At 35.9% G+C, this 16490-nt stretch overlaps 1 protein-coding gene across 1 annotated transcript in view; it reads right to left on the reverse strand.

Moving 5' to 3' along the window:
• LOC131432544 (acetylcholine receptor subunit alpha-like 1) overlaps window positions 1–16490 on the reverse strand; it is a 328833-nt gene that overhangs the window by 74282 nt on the left and 238061 nt on the right. The window contains exon 3 of the mRNA XM_058598881.1: window positions 2862–3068. Within this exon, the coding sequence (XP_058454864.1) occupies window positions 2862–3050 (189 nt within the window). The 5' untranslated portion in view covers window positions 3051–3068. The remainder of the gene's footprint in view (window positions 1–2861; window positions 3069–16490) is intronic.

The raw sequence follows: 16490 nt of genomic DNA on the forward strand, positions 1-16490 counted from the left end.
GTTTATACATATTTCGATTAAAGCAATAAAACTATTCGACTATCCGAAACTGTTTAATAAAGGGGTCCTCTTCAGAAAACAGCAAAAACCTGAAAATATTAAGATCAAACATGTTGTTTGTATAGAAAATCGACGATGCGAATTAATACGTTCTTTTTGGATTTTCGGGACTTTCTGCAGGCGCTTCGACTTGACTTCTATCTGGTTTATAGTATTTCTTAGTACTGCTAATAGCAAACCTCGAAACCTCCAGACTATCCCGCAAGATGTTGAAGTTAGAAATGAATTACAACCGTCCGCTGGCACACATGTTCACTAATGCATTCCCTACATCATTGCTTGGTAAATCGACCCAGGCGTGCGGAAGTGTGTAAACCCGGGTAGAAGTGATTTGCAAACCAATACCAAATTCTGTTATTAAAATCAAACATCTCAATGGTAGAAATTAACATTATTTAGTTTGAAATAAGAGTTAAAATATCAAAAATCATAACAAAGCCTGCATGAGAAAATAGCAACAAAATAAAAAATTCTGTCATTGTAATATCAAACCAAGAGCAAAATATTTATAGAAGATGAATTTGTTAATTATTTTATATTCTAGCATTGAGAATAGAGTAATATCTTAAGTATTTCTCTTATCTGATTCTGATGCAGTTTATTCAATGGTATTTTATTTGAAGATAGAACTACTGGATCAATTTACTTAATGAAATTGAAATAGCTCATCAATAACGAAATAAGATATTATAACTAATTCTGATGTTGAACAGATATTGTACAATGTCTTGATCCCTTGATGAAATATCACGAAAATATCAAGTATCACTCTGACAACACAGAGACATCAAGCCAAGATATGATGGTAAAATTTGTTATTATTTTGACCTTTGTTTGCTATTTACACCTACCCGGGAATAACATAAGGAATAAAATTCTTTTATCATTATTAATTACGTCAATACTCAAGCCCAGAGATCAAGTTGTAGATGGAAACGCATGATATTTAGTGCTAAGGGCATGTGATATATGATCTTAGAACTAAATACCATGCCATGATGACAATTTGATGGAGACTCATGGTTTTCCGAAAGATTTTTTTTTAAGTCTGATATTCCATCCACATTTTTTTAAATCTGAAAAAAATACAGCGTAATGTACTCATGAATGATTTATTTTTGATGTAAAATCTAGAGTGGTACCAAAATAGTAAGTGCGATTAAAAAAAATTAAAAAATTTTGAACATTTTTTTTCACAAGAAATACATTTTGAAAAAAATCAGAAAAGTTTCCCATAACTCTTAAAATGTTTCTGATTTTTTTCAATTTTTTTGCTAAAGAGGTTTTTGAACAATTTAAATAAAATAAAAATCAGAAGAACCACCCTAACTTCACCAATATGGCAGTTAAAGGGTTAAAATTTTGGGAAAATCATCTCCAATATAACCCCTTTCAAATAGCGTATATCAATTTTTTCTGTTTGGTTGCAGTTTTTATATGAAAACCCAGCTACACCCTTTAGTCAAAATGACTGAAAGGAAGAATATAAAAAATACGATCAAATAATAACTAATAAGTAGGGAAATTTCTTTAACCCTCAATTGCATTGAGTCCCAAACATGGGACACATATTTCAACAAATTCTACAAAGAGTTGTAATGTATATTTTTCACCGATTGCACGATGTTCCATAATTCTCAACTCACAAAAAAATTCTTTATATCGAGAGAAGTTAGCGGCTTCTACCTGACACAAAACGATAATTTCGTGAACAGCAGATTACTGCTATTTAAAAAAAAGCAGTAGCACTCTATACTTATGAAATAACATGAAAATTTTTTGTTGGTTGTTCTGTAACTTACCATACTAATAATTTAAAAAAATAACTTTTGATTTTCAGACAATTTTATGCACAATGTCCCACTGTTTTTTAGTTCTGTATTCTGGACCACTTAAACTATCGAATAAAAAATTTTCCGGTTGGTTTTGAAAAATCATGCAATGAAGGGTTAAAATATTATTTTTTTTAATTTCTATATTATTTACAGTTTTATATTTCGTTTTGTTGAGCAAAAAGTACACCGAAATTTCTATTAACGGGGACTCGTAAATCGATTTAGTCCGTAAAAAATCTGTTATTTGGTATTTACTTTGTAAAAAAAAATTTCGATGCGGTAAATGTGCTAAGCCCCAATGATATGGATTAATAATTTCCGAATTTGATGTGAAAAGTAGGTCAAAGACAATCATGTTTGGGTCGATTCAAAATCCAAGATGGCGACTTTAAGTTTATTACTATTCCTTAAAAACCCTAACAATTCGAGAATTTTCAGAACTGGTTTGATAAGAAGATGCCAGAAGACGATGTTTGAGGGGATTCTAAAATCCAAGATGGCGACTTCTTTCCTTCCTGCATGTTCCTTAAAATCCATTACAATTTGGATATTTTCGGAACGGGTTCAATGAGTAGATGCCGGAAAACAATGTTGGAAACGGTTCTGAAGATGACGACTTCCGTTTAACAGATATTTCTTTATAATCCACACAACATGGGTATTTTCTGATCAAATTCGATAACCAGATGCCGGAAAAAGAAAATTTGAGGTGGTTCCAAATTTCATGATTGTGAATTCTAGTTCATTAAAATTTCCGGTATCTACTCAGCAAATCCGTTGCGAAAATACCCATGCTGTAAGAGGTTTCAAGAAATATCAATAAACCGGAAGTCGACATCTTGGATTCTGAATCGAATTAAAATACTATTTACCGGCTATTATTTAGCAGTTTCAAAAATACATTTTGAATTAAGAAACATATATTGAATTTAGCAAAAAAAAACTTCGGCCATTATCCATACTTACCACGTCGATGAGCTGTGATAGCCGTAGACCCATTTTCACTGTTAATCGATCGGAATTGTTGCCCACGGGCCGTATCAATCGGTTGTAGTTGCTCAGCAGGTCGTCATATAAACGCTTGGAATCTGGGTTGGCCAGGCCGGTCGCAAAATGTAACGCTATGAACACCGCCGTGAGTAGCACGCTCCCCATCTTAGGCCAGGTCCACCCCTGGAATGAGAAAAAAAGAAGGAGGAAAAAGTTACCGACGAAATACTAAGATTAAACTGTTACCAACTTCTGGCTAGAGAGTAATTAAGATAATCAGCGTGCAGTCATGTCCACCTCTGTTGCGAAGTGTAGCTGAAGTTTAAGTAAAGATACATCCATTCAGTTCCGTCCATAAAGAGGCTCTCCTGACTAGTGGTTTACCATAGTTTGCTACCGAAGAGCTCTTCAGGTAGGTGATAAACTTTTATCCGAACGAACAATGCTGGGTGCGAAGTAAAATGTTCTCAGACAGTGGAAAACGTTTCCCAAAATACCCTGTTCAACGGTATGGAAAGGGTTTTATTTTGCTGGAGAGGTTATCTCTCCAGTTTTAGCATCATCCCATGAACGGTTCGAAACACTCCGATGGAGTACCATGCAAGTTTTGTGTTTTTTTTTCATCCATTACACCTGAACGCTCTTGTCGACGAAAATCAGAAACAGCAGCCACCGAACCAGGAACTAACGCATGTTCCCAGCCATACAGAAGCACTGAAAGAATGGATGCCCACGTCATGACCAATGCAATGCTACAACAGGGAATAATGTTATTCAACAGTAGTGAAATGAAAAGTTTTTTTCTGTTTTTTCTCTGCGGTTGTTGAAGTTTCGAAAAATTGTATGAAATTGAAATTCAAATCAGAGCAACCCAAACCGAATGCCACACATTTTGTAGGGTGTGACCGACTACTAGCCATCGAGTCAATTTTGTCACTTTCCATAATGAAACTGCTGAAGTTTGGAGAAGTTTTTCAATCACTCAACTTATTAATTTCATTCAAACTGAAGAAAACCTTTCTCATTGCTTTTTCTTGTTCACCAGAGGAGATGCGAATCATTTGTTTCTGCTTTGTTCACAAAATTAGGGCACAAAAGAGCGATTGTTGATTGGCGAGTGATTGTAACTTTATTCTCACAGCTTGAAGCGAAATTCAACCCAGTTTCGACGTAACTGTTGTCGATTGTATGGATTTGACAGTAGTTGAATCGAACCTGGATGAAAAAATAAAAAAAGAACACCTCACCAATCTAATTAACCCTCAGTCTCCCCGGGTTCACTGTATAGGACGCTGGTCTTACAAGCCAGTTGTCGTATGTTCCAATCCCGACCTGGAAGGATTCTTAGTGTGAATAGGATCGCAGTACTAGCCATGCACTGATTCTGAAAGCTTAGAATCTAATTCTGCATAAGGTATGCCATTGACAAGACTTTGCTTGCTTCTCAGCCGAATTGTATTTTTTTGTTTATTTCGAAAGTCTGCCTCAAGCCCAAATATGACTCATCCCATCCGTAGTGTGATTATTTTATTCTATTTTGATTCCTGTAAGTACTAATTATTACTTTTATTATTTTTTTTCCGTGTAATACAGAAAAGCCCGCGATTGCAAACCAATTCAAATGTTAATCATTTTTTGAATATGAATGTGAGGCGAATGACCTAAGATGTTAAAGCCTCTATAATTGAAACAAAAAAAAAATATATATATGAATGACTAACATTTGGAAAGTCTAATCGATTCTTGTTTTGTCGTGAATACAACTATGGGGCGCCTTTTCAAAATTTAACCCTCTTGGAGAGTGATGAGGTTTTGATCGTAGATATCTTTTGTTGTATCTAACGTATCAACATAATGTTTGCTACATGCCATCGGATATATGATCATCAATTTATGGTAACATTTTCAGTTGTATGACATTTTCACAAAATATTAAAAATTAAAGTTTTTTGAAATGTTTGGTATTGACGAGTACCAAAGAGGAAAATTACATATCATTTCTTTGTATGATTTTCAGTCACAATTTTGAAAGCTCATAGCTCAGTGATCTGTAGATGAATTTATACAATCTAACTATCAATAAAATCCAAATTTTTCAACTTATACATGTATTGCAACAACATTGAAGGGTTTCAATTGTACACTATTAAAAAACCTGTCTGATTTGATCCATATCAGTACAAGCCAATCAGAACGCGTTCTTAGAAAGAGAAATATCTGCTGATGAACAACTTTATCGATATAAAAGATGAACATTCAATTTTCCCATTATTTTCTATGCAACGATTGTCGAAACAAGACATACAGGAAAGCAACATCGAAGACCGAGCTGAACAGAATGGTGTAAAGGAACTTCATTGGGAGAATACTTTTGAACAACAATTTGCGTTTCTGGTGTGCAGCAGTGGAAGTCGTCAGAGCTTCATGGGAGCTTCACTGCTCAATTAAGCTGTCCGTCAAAATTTCAGTCGGATTTCTGGTTACTTCCAAATGGACTTACTGATTCAGCCTGGAATCGATTGTTTCAGTTTCATCTTATTTGGAATCCAATTGGAAATCACCATGAATTCCGAGTTAAATTTCAGACGAGTTTACCGATTGTACGTGCGAAGAGCCGTGTTAGTTCTGCCTAAATTCAGACCTCGTATGTCATGACATTTCAAGGCACATCTGTTGTTCAGTCCAACAGATCATCACATAGAATTGTATTATTTTTTCCCATTTCTTACCAAAAGCATAAGATTCTTCAAAATGGAAGTAAAAAAAGTTTACGCCGTCACTGACACATTCAAAACATCTTTATACCATCATGGGTGTCGTTTCGAATTAACGATAAAACCTGTCTTTATATGAAGCCGGGACAGGGATGCCAAGTATTGAAAATCAAAATCTGTATATTCCGGAAATTAGAACTGACGAAAGCTGATGCCCTTTAAAGAGGTAAAGTTTAATTTCACTTAAGCAACATCTTCATTAACGTATTAGACGAAAATTGGAAACTATCCTGCATTCTTCTAATTTTGATGTGTAAGGTGGTGATGGATGCTAACATCCTGCAAGTGATCGTCTTGATCGTACAAGAAATGACCGATTGCGTTGACAATAAAAATGCCGAATATTAACCATTATCGAAGTTGTTTTAACGGTAGAGTTCACGATTCTAGGTTCTAGATACAAGGAGTAATATTCATCACCGAATATTTACTCTGCTTTGTAGTACTCTAGTTTAAATGTTTATTATATTAGATAACGCTTATGTGATTGTAATGATTTATTTGTCATATTTCCTATACTTTCGTTGTGTGTTACCATATTTGATATTGAACTTATTATTATTATATATGTTTGGTATATCCCTCCTTTGTCCTGTTGATATAGTGTTTTACTAGGAACAGTTTGAGATTCAGCGAGCCATTGTTATTCGTATTCACATCAATCCGGTTTTGCCTCTGACATTACCCACCCGTCTTTTTTTTTTCTAAATTGTCGGTTTTGATTTATTATACTGGCAGCCTAGCAATGATATGATATTCCCGTTTACCAGTGACAGACACCACACACGGGTAACTTAACTTTACAATGAACTGCCATTACACCAACTGAACAATGACATACTCTCAGCAATTACCTTTGTTGTCATAACTAAGATTATTGCTGATTTTAAAATACGTCCTAATTATAAATACAATGAATAACAAAGAATATTTCTAATGTTAGAGGTACGTAATTACATCACGATTTGATGTAATCGAATGTAGTTTTCATTGGAGAGATAATTAAAAATTGGAAGATTGTAATTTTGGGATCTAGCGAATCTCCATGGAACTTATTTAAACTGTTTTGTTGTGGGGTCGAGGACGAGTTAACCCATAGCTAACCAAGTCATATTTTACTCAATAATTATTTGATATCAATGAGTTTCTGATTTGACACTAACGAATTCAAATAGACTCATCAAATCGTTTTACTATTGTTCAAACCTAACAAGCAGAGAAAATGAAGATTCTCTTATGTAACCATTGGTACCATCAAGGATGGCTTTTATCGTATCCAAGAACACTCACTGGCAACTCTTCACACGATTGAATCAGTGCCATCAAAGAGGGTCTGATATCATCGCAACAACAAAAACCCGGCATGGCTCATTTAACATAGAATCGACACCAGTGCGAGAGCGAATTTCTCTCGATGACATTTCTGAGAATCAAAGGTTAGCACGCTGCTGTGGGGATCCTCTCTGAAGCATCAAACGGTCGCTTATTCTCGTTTCGCGATCCGATTCTATACAGGCAGTTGATAATTGCGATAGAATCATTTTACTATTGCCGCTTATTCTAATTATGTGCATATAACCTTTGTATAAGTTGTGTCTATGAAAATGTTTGTGAATGCTCCACACAAGGGTTTTGAAATATTGCAACCTAGTATGAGAATCATCAAGTTGAATCATCGATCCGATTTTCTGCGATAATTGTCAACTTGCGATTCTCTCTTGGTAAATTCCACACAGCACCGTTCATTATCAGACTGTAATGTTTTTTTAAGGGCCGTGAAATACTCAGAGTATGAAGTGGTGCGAAGAAATGTAGAAAAATTCTCTCACGGTTCATGCGTTGAGAGACTCGAGTTCTTGTAGCATCTTCTACCGGATTGAAAATGTTGTATACAATATAGATAGCAATATAGCAGCTTCTGTCAAATTTTCGGCAATCACCAACACTGGGTACCATTTTCTTTCTTTTTATTTTTGATGAATTTCCGCCTAACTAGACCCCAGTACTTCTCTACTGGGCGAAATTCTCGACAGTTTGATGGATTTGCAGTTTTTTGAACGTATTTGATCTATTGTTTCTTCTTTTCGGTTTTCCTTTTTCTCGTACATATTCTTAGTGATAGTGCCGGTAGAAACGAAACGTTTAGATTCCCGACCACAACTACATGTGACCTGCTAAATCACATACTTTTTTGTGAATTAGGACAAGTTCTTTGTTCGGAAATGCAGAGATGCGTTCCTTCGCATAACAGCATAAAAGCCAGATAGAGCAAGCATACTTTTCGATTTATTCCTCTTCCAACCTTCCGATCCACAGTCCAGCGCTAGTCAAATGTCTTGCAAATACAAAACACGGTTCTTATTTAGTGTTTAGTTTTAGATTCTTGGAAAGATCGCTTACCAATGGAATTCGAATTTCGCTGCCAATCATACAATATGCGTTGGCCCACTTCCACTTGATTCGACATCATTTCACTGAATGTAACAAAAAAATAAAGTGAAATGTTTCAACTATCATATACGTGAAACGTCTCAGCGATCTGTCAAATAATTCAAAATCTACCGGAAAATCTATAGCAAAAGTCTCCGAAATTAAACGTGACAGGCCAACATAACTTCGTGCTAAAAAGTACTGCATTCTATTCGGTTGAGATATTTGACTAGTTTGCTTGAAGTGCTTGCTTGTATATCTGCTTTCAGATGATGTTAAGCAAGCAAAGTCCTGGCATTACATTCCTTCCGTGGAATTTGGCCTGTCTGTTTCAACAGACTTCGCAGCCGATTCTTATAGCATACAAAATCATTGCATGGCTGGGGGCTACGATCGTACTGACACTAAGAATCCTTCCAGGTCGAGGCTCGAACATATGACAACTGGCTTGTGAAACCAGTGTCCTATGCATTGAACCGCCAATCCGGGTGGATGATGTTAAGCAGCTAGCATATGATTGTTATTGGCTTATATCCAGCAACCCAGTAGTACGCAACAGTTTCAGTTTTCTGAAAAATCTTAAAAAATTACTTTTTTGGGTAATGTAATGAACTAAATCACTTTTTTTTATTTAAAAGGTATTTTTATTCAGGCCTATTTGCGTACAAGCTTTACGTGGCCGAATCAGCCGATTTTTTAAATAATGCATTTTTTGAAGTGGATCTCGTTTTCACTCTTCTTCTAGGAGGAAAAGAGCTTCCATTTCCCTCCTGCGAGGGTTGAGGGGCACTTTGTTAGTGACTCGTCCTGTCATCCATTGCCGCATCGGTGGTTTTGTTGTTGATTTCCGTCTTCTTTTCGTTTTCGTTGATGTTCACAGTCTTGATCTCGTTGCTAGTTACTGTAGAAGCGCCTTGTTGTACATTGGTTGCAGTTGCTGTTTGGTTAGATGGTGAAGGTGTTTTTGAAACAGGAGCACTGCATTCACTAGTTTCCGTTGTTGAGCGGTTGTCCTTGTTTTTGTTTGTTTTCGCAGTTTCAGTGCAAGGTTTGCCGTAGTGTGCAGGTTGTTCACAAAACTGGCATGTAACCAGCTGATTTTCATAGGTAATCAGCGTTTTACACGGATGTGTCCCACCTTGACCACAACTGATGTAAGATAGAATTGCCTTACGTAGATGCATACGTACCACTCGCACGCCATTCCGGATATCGGGGAAAAAATTTCGCCATACTTCCCTTTCGATGGAAAGGATTTCACCGTACCGTAACATATTCTCCCGAACGTACTGATCGGTGACCTGCGGGGGGGGGGTCATGCACGCGCAATTTGGTAGAAACAGGTGGGGCAAACACAATTCTTTTGTGTTAGTGAAATTAACTTTGCTTCAGTAAGCCAAGTAACAATAAAAACCACGTGCTTGCTTTCGTCACATCGTTCGGACTAGTTGGCATTGATTTAAAGCATGTTTATTTTTCATGTATGTCGTCATACCGAATTATTCACAAATTTTTGATTGCCAACGCAAGCAAGCCATGTGCTCTGCCCCACCTTTTTATATCACATTGATGCACGCGTACTTCTGTGGCATTGTCCACCATGTGCACAGGGATTTTGTATTTAATGTTATCACACTCAACGCTGTGCACCTCATTGTTAACCGAAGCGAATGCAATTGCATCTCTTTCACGTTTAACCATAATGTACACACAGTTAGACGCTTTGTTAAATTGAATCTTACCTACATTATTAGCGTCTGCATTCGTTCTTTAAGTAAGATTTCAATTTCATTTGCTGCTGGTCTAATTTTGCAACCCTTGAAATCTATACAAATTGAATTTGGTCTTGTAGGCCAAGATTCAGGTTTTGTTAAATCGTATTTGATCATTCCGTACACTCTATTGTTCACTGTACTGTATTGTCTTTGTTTCTGTTGTTGCGACCGTAAATGATTTTCGACTGCGTTGTGTGAGGACTAAATCGCTTTATTTCCTTTTACAGCGAATAAGACTTTAAATGAGCCTAAAGAACAAGAAGTAACAGCAGAAATTTTTCGACCAAGTAGTAGTGTTATTAACTTCATAAAAACCTTCATAAAGAGTATTAGTCCTTCTGTAAGCTAAATTGAAACATATTGAAGGAAAAACAGCGACATGAAAAATGTACAAGAGCTGCAGTTAAGGAAGTCGGACAATTTCATTCACGTGGACTTTACGTAGGAACACGAATCGGATAGAGTTACTCTGGAGAATAAAAAAAAGTTCACTCTTTGGAGCATAACAAGGTCTAGTGATACTTAACCGTCAATGTTGAGGACAATGCGATTGATGTACGTGTACATGACCTTCCCCGAAACTAAGCGATAGCTTTATTCAGGCACAAATAGTGCACTACGGCGAGGTTCTTTCCATCGAGTGGAAAATGAAAAGAGACTTTTTCTCTGACATACCGAACAGTATTCGTGTTTGACGTATGCGTTTAGAGAAGACAATTCCTTCTAACTTAGATTTCTAAACCTTCTGACTCCAATTCAAAACACTACACCTAGACCCAAGAACACCGTCAACTTTTCTACTTCGGCATCAAGCAATACGAGCGCTTCTGGGACGAGAATTGATAGCAACAACGACACCAATAATCCAGGTTATAACGATATTTTAAACAACAACCACCACATCGAAAGCAGCAACAAAGACGACAAAACAATGGAAAAAGTCGCTACTACCGAATCTGGATACACCTAAGCTGGATGGTGTGAACACCACATATTCATTAAGATAAAGAGCATCCAAAAAACCCAGCAAACGGAGAGTTCGTAATGGTTTCGTTTATACATGAATTGCAAAATCCAAGTGTTAAAACCCCCGGGGAAAGACCATATCGACTAAAACCGGGCTTAAATAAAACCTATAACCATCGGAGTACGAAAGACAATTTATGGTGGTACTAAAAAAATCGAAATTTTGTTTCAGCCAGAACTGTGTTCAAAGAAAAATACTTAAAAGAGTGCTTGAAGGAACGTCTAATGCCATATACGATTCATCGCCGTTTCTTGATAAGATTTAGCATCATGCCACCACCCTAGAATTGTTTACCCTTGATTAGAAGTAAATTATGTACATTTAGATATCGAAATTCTTCCAATTCCTTCCAATTCTCAGTCCAGAGCTGCGTCTTATCGAAAAATAAACACGATCCTCCCGAATCGAACCAATACTATAACCAACCTGTTTCAATCCACCTATGATGATGCCTTTCTCTTTAACATTCCATGAGAAATCGATGAAAGTAGAATTTTTAGAAAAATTATTTCCGTGACCCGAAGCCCGTTATATTCGAAGGAAGTTTTTACGGTTATCAAATAGCCAGGCCTACAGCTGCATATGACAGTATTTTTAACTTTCATCACGCGATAATTTCGGAACTGAAAGTCGGATCCGGATAAAACTCCATCGCATTCAATGGGATAAAAAGCTGTTTACTTAAAATTGAAGTTCGATCGAAGCAAAGTCTTGGCATTACATTCCTTCCGTGGAATTTGGTCTTTCTGTTTCAACAGATCTCGCAGCCGATTCTTAGTGTACGGATTAATTGCATGGCTAGAGTACTATGGATCCTACTGATACTAAGAATCCTTCCAGGTCGGGGCTCGAACATACGACAGCTGGCTTGTAAGGCTAGCGTCCTATGCATTGAACCGCCAACCCGGGTCAAGTTCGATCGGCTCTTCACAAAATGGTAGAGTTGGTTATGAACTGATAAAACCTTCATACCAGTGAAATTTATGATTATTTTTCAGGAATTTGTTCAATTTGCAAAACGCACACAATAAAAACAGTGAGAAAATGTTCCATTCTGACTATTCCTGATTGAGATAAAGACATTGTTCCGGTGGATGACCGAAGAAGTTAAAACCGACGTCATTATTTATGGTACATTATTTTCGTCATTATTTATGGTACTTCCAGAGTCGGTATTCAGGAACTAGCATAACCCAAAATTATTCGTATGACCATAAAATAATTCGCCAAACAATTTACATCTTCTATATCGGTATGAATTTTACAAATTCATCATCCTGTAATTCCAGAATCGGATTAGAAAAAAGACATTTTTATGGGACCATAAGACTTTTAATATGAATTTTTGTTTTTGAAGATCGATATGGCCTTTTTGAGAAAATGATTGAGCTTTGAGAGACATTTGCTCAGTTCGTCGAGCTGAATCGATTGGTATATGACATTCGGCCGTCCGGGCCCCGAAAATTTTTTATAAAGTTTGAACGAACTCTATACCTATTTTCTTTATATATATATATATATATATATATATATATATATATATATATATATATATATATATATATATATATATATATATATATATATATATATATATATATATATATATATATATATATATATATATATATATATATATATATATATATATATATATATATATATATATATATATATATATATATATATATATACCCGAACCTCCATTTACGTAATAATCGGGACTACGTAAATCGAATTATGACGTAAAAAAAGTTTACGTTATTTGGAATTTTCGACGTAAAAAAATTTTACGTTATTTGGAATTTTCAACGTAAAAAAAGTTTTCCTTATGTATATGTATTATTGGATATGTATAATATATTGGATAGTTATGGAACGAAAATTACGAGTATTTACAGGAAAAGGAGCAGCATAAATTTCCAAGATGGCGACATCCGGTTTATTGATATTCCTTGAAAACTCTTACAATATGGGTATTTTCGGAACGGGTTTGATAAGTAGATGTCGGAAAACGATGTTTGAGGTGGTTCTGAATTCCAAGATGGCGACTTCCGGTTTATTGATATTCCTTGAAAACCCTTACAATATGGGTATTTTCGGAACGGGTTTGATAAGTAGATGTCGGAAAACGATGTTTGAGGTGGTTCTGAATTCCAAGATGGCGACTTCCGGTTTATTGATATTCCTTGAAAACCCTTACAATATGGGTATTTTCGGAACGGGTTTGATAAGTAGATGTCGGAAAACGATGTTTGAGGTGGTTCTGAATTCCAAGATGGCGACTTCCGGTTTATTGATATTCCTTGAAAACCCTTACAATATGGGTATTTTCGGTACGGGTTTGATGAGTAGATGTCGGAAAACGATGTTTGAGGTGGTTCTGAATTCCAAGATGGCGACTTCCGGTTTATTGATATTCCTTGAAAACCCTTACAATATGGGTATTTTCGGTACGGGTTTGATGAGTAGATGCCGGAAAATAATGTTTAAGGTGGTTCTAAAACCAAGATGGCGACTTCCGGTTTATTGATATTCTTTGAAAACCCTTACAATATGGGTATTTTCGGTACGGGTTTGATGAGTAGATGTCGGAAAATGATGATTGAGGTGGTTCTGAATTCCAAGATGGTGACTTCCGGTTTATTGATATTCCTTGAAAACCCTTACAATATGGGTATTTCCGGTACGGGTTTGATGAGTAGATGTCGGAAAATGATGATTGAGGTGATTCTGAATTCCAAGATGGTGACTTCCGGTTTATTGATATTCCTTGAAAACCCTTACAATATGGGTATTTTCGGTACGGGTTTGATGAGTAGATGTCGGAAAACGATGTTTGAGGTGGTTCTGAATTCCAAGATGGCGACTTCCGGTTTATTGATATTCCTTGAAAACCCTTACAATATGGGTATTTTCGGTACGGGTTTGATGAGTAGATGCCGGAAAATAATGTTTAAGGTGGTTCTAAAAACCAAGATGGCGACTTCCGGTTTATTGATATTCTTTGAAAACCCTTACAATATGGGTATTTTCGGTACTGGTTTGATGAGTAGATGTCGGAAAATGATGATTGAGGTGGTTCTGAATTCCAAGATGGTGACTTCCGGTTTATTGATATTCCTTGAAAACCCTTACAATATGGGTCTTTTTGGAGCTGGTTTAGTGCATATTACGTAGAAAATAATGTTTGAATATTAGTTGATTACTGATTGTATCCTATATTGTATTAATATTTGGGAAGAGTCGCTTAAAACAAACTATGTTGTGCCTCTAAAAAACACGAAATATACTGTGAGTCCAAGTTTTTCACTTTGTACTCCAGTACTTCGTAATCCGTCCAATGTAATGTGAAATTCAATTGGCTATATTTTGCTAATATTATTTTATTTAATTCTCAATTTATTGAATAACTAAGGTTTTCATTGTTTAAACCATAGTCCTCCATTGATACCTTCCACTATCTATATATGTAACACATGGTGACTTGTAATAGGTGTTACACCCGAAAGGAGGTGATAGTAAACCTTTTATATAGCCAAAATTTGTACAGGAAGGTAGGTCCGAAAATCATCCTCAATGAGTTTTTGCCAAAATCAATTTGATTATTGTGTTTACTCTCTAATACAGTCGTCGACGTTTCAAACATATACCGAACGCTTTTGGATGGAAAACTGTGGTTATTTGAAAATAGAACTAAAATGTCTTAGTTCATCATTCCTCGAGCTGAGTTGAATGATATATAACGATAAGTGTCTCCGAGCTTCAAACAAATTTTTATTTTCATTCAAATCTATACTCTTTCTATAGAGAATTGCAAAAAAAATGGAATGTACACGACTCAACAGTGATCAAAATCGAAATAGATGTTGAATATGGTTGACAGTTCCCAACCATATGATGTACGTTTTCTTACATCGGTCAGTCTAAACCGGAGCTTTATTGTTTAAGTGTAGGAAATGTACTTGTGAGATTGTTTTATGCCTCACCGCCTTTATAACAGGAATTCAAGTCAAAATTTTGATCAGTCGGTGTTGAACAGTCGTTCGCACCGCACGCGTATAGCTCTTGGCTCCTGGAATTTTTTTTCTGGCTACCTAGAGTTTCATTGATTCAAGGCTTCAGTCTTTTTCAAGGCTACCTGAATCACTAACTAAGTGACTAAGTGATACAAAGAGTGATATTAGAGTGACTAAGTGATACAAAGAGTGATATTAGAGTGACTAAGAAATTAATCAGCCTTTTCTAAGGCTAGCTAGGAGTCTAATCGAAGACTAATTTAGCCTAGTTAATCTAATTTAAAATTTCAAAAATGCCTGCGTCCAACCGGAAAGGCAACAAGCCTAAGGCTAAAAATAATTCAATACGGAATAAATCACAATCCGTTATTCAACATTTTTCTAATAACATTCACGATCTTATAGAATCTGAATGTAAAAATAAAAGACAACGGACGGATTTCCCTTCCGTTGATCCTATGCCGTCTAACAATATTTACGAGATTCTTCCTGAATCCGATTGTAGCGACATAGAAGAAAATTCTTCAAAAATTCCCAAAATGGACGCTTGTCGTTCTGGGAAGAAACATCAATCTATGCCACCAGTGACGGTGATGATTTCCGACTTCAAAGCATTCCGTACTGAGCTTTCTACTTTTCTCCCGGAAGTAAAAGTCTCATTTCAAATCGGACGAAGAGGAGAATGTCGAGTCTTGGTGGATGGATTGGAAGATTACGAAAGTCTTATTCGATATTTGTCCGAAAAACTTCATAAATTTTATTCATATGATATAAAATCAGACAGACCCTTCAAGGCTGTCTTGAAAGGATTATCAAATGATCAAAGTATTGATGAAATTAAAAATGAACTAAAAGAATTGCTTGGTTTTGCCCCTTCCCAAGTAATACTTATGAAAAAAAGAGCGAATGGTACTTCTAAACCACGCTCTGGAATTTCCCATGAACTTTATCTAATACACTTCAATCGAAGTGATGTAAACAATTTGAAAACTTTAGAAAAAGTACGTTTCATTTCCCACATTAAAATTCATTGGGAACATTATAAACGGCATAATCGTATTGCAAACTTAACGCAATGTCGTCGTTGCCAAGGCTTCGGTCATGGAACCAAAAATTGTCATATGGATATACGGTGTTTGAATTGTGGTAAATCGCATTCGAAAGACGCTTGTCCAATGAATGAAACCACTGATAAATTTTCATGTTCAAATTGCAATGGAAATCATAAATCCAATTATTTGAAATGTCCTGTCAGGGAAAAAATTTTAAACGCTCGTTCGCTTAGACAACAAGTCAAATCAACGACCTTAAATTTACAGAACATACCTGAAAATTCTTCTAAGGCACCTGCCAATTCGTCTTCTAACGAAAACAATTTATTGACAGGTAGATCGACCTCGTCATCATCTTCTTCTAATGTCAGTTATGCTGGTATATTAGGTAGAAATCTATCTCCTATTTCTTCTAATGTAAATAATCAAAACACAGGACCGCCTTGCAGTTCTTCTTCTAACGAAAACAATTTATTAATAGGTAGACCGGCCAAATCATCTTCTTCTAATGGCAGTCTACCTACAAAT

Source organism: Malaya genurostris, chromosome 2 (genome assembly GCF_030247185.1).
Source record: "Malaya genurostris strain Urasoe2022 chromosome 2, Malgen_1.1, whole genome shotgun sequence".
NCBI classification, from domain to species: Eukaryota; Metazoa; Arthropoda; class Insecta; order Diptera; family Culicidae; genus Malaya; species Malaya genurostris.